The sequence below is a fragment of the Bison bison genome, unplaced genomic scaffold (genome assembly GCF_000754665.1).
Source record: "Bison bison bison isolate TAMUID 2011002044 unplaced genomic scaffold, Bison_UMD1.0 scf7180017864389, whole genome shotgun sequence".
Lineage (NCBI taxonomy): Eukaryota > Metazoa > Chordata > Mammalia > Artiodactyla > Bovidae > Bison > Bison bison.
In genome coordinates, this window is record NW_011494961.1 from 2,397,767 (window position 1) to 2,401,240 (window position 3,474).

The 3,474-nt window shown below is 38.6% G+C and overlaps 1 protein-coding gene across 1 annotated transcript in view; it reads right to left on the bottom strand.

The window, feature by feature from the left end:
* Positions 1-3,474, bottom strand: part of UGT8 (UDP glycosyltransferase 8) — a 108,831-nt gene that overhangs the window by 16,048 nt on the left and 89,309 nt on the right. The window contains exon 4 of the mRNA XM_010858491.1: positions 1,230-1,306. Within this exon, the coding sequence (XP_010856793.1) occupies positions 1,230-1,306 (77 nt within the window). The remainder of the gene's footprint in view (positions 1-1,229; positions 1,307-3,474) is intronic.

The window sequence follows — 3,474 nt, forward strand, 5'->3', positions numbered from 1 at the left end:
ACAGTTATCTGGGTCATGAAGATCTTTTTTGTACAGTTCTTCTGTGTATTCCTGCCACCTCTTCTTAATATCTTCTGCTTCTGTTAGGTCCATACCATTTCTGTCCTTTATAGAGCCCATCTTTGCATGAAATGTTCCCTTGGTATCTCTAATTTTCTTGAAGAGATCTGTAGTCTTTCACATTCTGTTGTTTTCCTCTATTTCTTTGCATTGATCGCTGAGGAAGGCTTTCTTATCTCTTCTTGCTATTCTTTGGAACTCTGCATTCAGATGCTTATATCTTTCCTTTTCTCCTTTGCTTTTCACTTCTCTTCTTTTCACAACTATTTGTAATAGTTACAAAATTCAATTTGCATGGTTTTAGAGGGTCCATTTAGCTTCTAAAAGATACTCTCCAAAAGTCTATTTTTAAGAATGTAACTTTCACCTACTTTCACATAATCTGTTAAGATTAGTACTATTGAACAAATAAATGAGTTGATATTGCCAAAAAAATAACATTTTTTATAACTTCCTTAGGAAGTAATATCTTAAAGGATAACATGGCATTATGTTTTCCTAGAGATTTAATGAATAAAGCAACTTACATTTTACTATCTCTGCTCATCAAAGAGAATTAAATTGTTTATATTCAAATCTTGAGATATGCATATAATTTGCATTTTAATTTTGAGTTGAGGATCAGAACCCCAATAAATAAATAAATCGAAAGAAATAAAGTATTCAAAATTTCCCAGTGATTTAGGGGTAAATTTAGTCAGACAATTCAAATAAAGTTGAAATAAATTGACTGTTTTTTGGCTTTCTGCTTGACTGTGGTTTCAAACAAATGAGTAACTTCAACTTTCTCTGGTTTCTTAGATACAGCTATAGTAAAAGTATAATACAAATCTAAATTTTCACTGTTTTTAATTTGACTACTTTTAACTGATCAGTCTAACTAGGTATAGCTTTACTCCTACTAGTTTATGCAGTTTTAAGTATATTTTTCAGAAAATCAAAATTTGTGACTGGTCTCATCATTTTAGGCCTAAATGATTACTCTTTAAAATGATTTGCCAATAACTGAAGATCTGACTTGGTCTGAAATCTAGGACTTAGCACTCAAGATAATATAATGATTCTATTATAAACCACACATATACTATATAAGCTACTCAAGTGTAAAATTCACATTTACACAATTAAAATCAAAAAGCCAAGTAAGCACCCATGGGTCATTGACTTACCAAGCAGGTCATTTTGTGGTAACCATTCTATGAGCCTGGTGTTGTTTCCCAGATTCTTTGGTTTGGTTCCAGAAAATCTGAAATGTACACCAGACAATGAATGTTTCAAAGAATCAAAGTTGAACTCTTGGTATGAACTGTCTGGTTAAACTTTCAGGTTTAAAATAAACGTTACATGATCTTTTGTTGATAAGAGAGAAGCCATGCTTCAATAACAACAAAAATTTTAGTTACTTTTTCACATTTTCACTGATTGAGGGACAAATATGAAACATTCTGGATTATATTGAGATCCATGTTCCTTCAGCGATTCTCACAGAGCTGAGGAAAATAGCAACCACATGAACCTCTGCTAGAAAGTCAACTTTCTACCAGCATCCAGAAGGTGAGAGAGGAAGGCAGGGAGGGCCACCAGTGGGCGGTCCCCACTTCCCATCTGGACACCCAGAACCCGAGGAAAGGCTCGAGAACTAGGAGAATGCAAGAAGTACTCCTCTCCGACTGAGCCCCAGGGATGGTACTGTAGGGTAAAGATGCAGGCTGTTTCCTGCCTGGGTCTTTGAAACACAAACCATAAAGTGCTCATCAATTGAGAGAAAGGCAAGAGCCTGAAATAGGCTGATACAAACCAGCCCAGATAATTAACAGAAGGGGCACTATCTGGGTTAAGCCTAACATAGGAAACCCAACATCCACTTCATAGCTTAGCCGGGAGAAAAGGAAAAGTGTTAGCCCCTCAGTCGTATCAACTCTTTCTAACCCCATCGATTGCAGCCTCTGTCCATGGGATTCTCCAAGCAAGAATAGGGGAGTAGGTTGCCATGTCCTTCTCCAGGGGATCTTCCTGACCCAGGGATTGAACCCGGGTCTCCCATATTGCAGGCAGATTCTTTCCCATCCAAGCTGCATCAGAAGTGGGAACTAATTCTCCCACAGTCTGTACAAGGGAGAAAACCATATTCCTTACAGCATACTTGTAAAGGTTTGACACCATGGGGCTGACCTTGTTCACTTCTGTATCCCTAATGCTCAATGGTAGGGGCAGGTACTAAATAAATACGTACTAAGTAAGTGCTCAGGGCCAAGTTTAGACACTGGGTTAGAAATTCCAGAGACCAGACTGCCCCAGTGGTTCAGGGGATTAAGAATCCACTTGCCAGTGTTGGGGACATGGGTTCAATCCCTGGTCCAGGAAGACTCTACATGCTACGGCACAACTAAGCCCATTCGACACAACTGCTGAGCCTTTGGCTGTTGAGCCTGGGAACCACATGTACTGAGCCCAAGTGCCACAATTACTGAAGCCCGTGTGCCCTAGAGCCCATGGGCACTCCCCAAAAACAGAAGCCCCCACAATGAGAAGCCCGAACACCACAATGAAGAGTTGCCCCTGCTTGCTGCAACTAGAGAATGCCGGAGAGCAGCAATGAAGACCCAGCGAAACCAAAAATAAAAATAGGTAAATAATTAAAAAAAAAAAATTCCAGAGACAGACAGGTGTTGGCCGTGCCTCCCAAAAGAAGAAGGGTCTGTTTTGACCAGCACTAACTGGCAAGTCACTGTCTTTTTTAAGGCCTGGTCTCTGGGATGAAAGGAATCAAAAGCATTTATAAACAAAGTGGGAGCCCAAAGGTTCCATGAAACATTTTACCTATTTAATCATTCATCTATCAGTTTTTAATCTCATTCCAACACTAATTTGAAGCAATATATAGAAATGGCTTCTCTGGTGGCTCAGACAGTATCTGCCTGCAATGCAGGAGACCTGGGTTCAATCCCTGGGTCAGGAAGATCCTTTGAAGAAAAGAATGGCAACCCACTCCACTATTCTTGTCTGGACAATCCTATGGACAGAGGAGCCTTGGAGGTGCAAAGAGTTGGGCACAACTGAGCGACTAACCCACACACACAGAAATGCACGCAACTATACATTTTTAAATGATCATAAATAACGGAAGGGTCCATGGGGTTGCAGAGAGTTGGACATGACTGAGCAACTGAACAACAAAAATGAGAGTAACATAAAAATGCACATCAATAAGGACACATCACTATGCACTGTATCTTCTTCTTATGCTATAGACTAGATGCCTCTCTCCATCACAGAGTATTGTATAAATTAATCCCTAGATTTTAACACACTAAGAAACAAAATGAAAGCATTATATAAATTATGTAAATTTTATATATTAACATTTAATATATATTAAAGGGTATTATGTACATTATTATATTTATAAATATA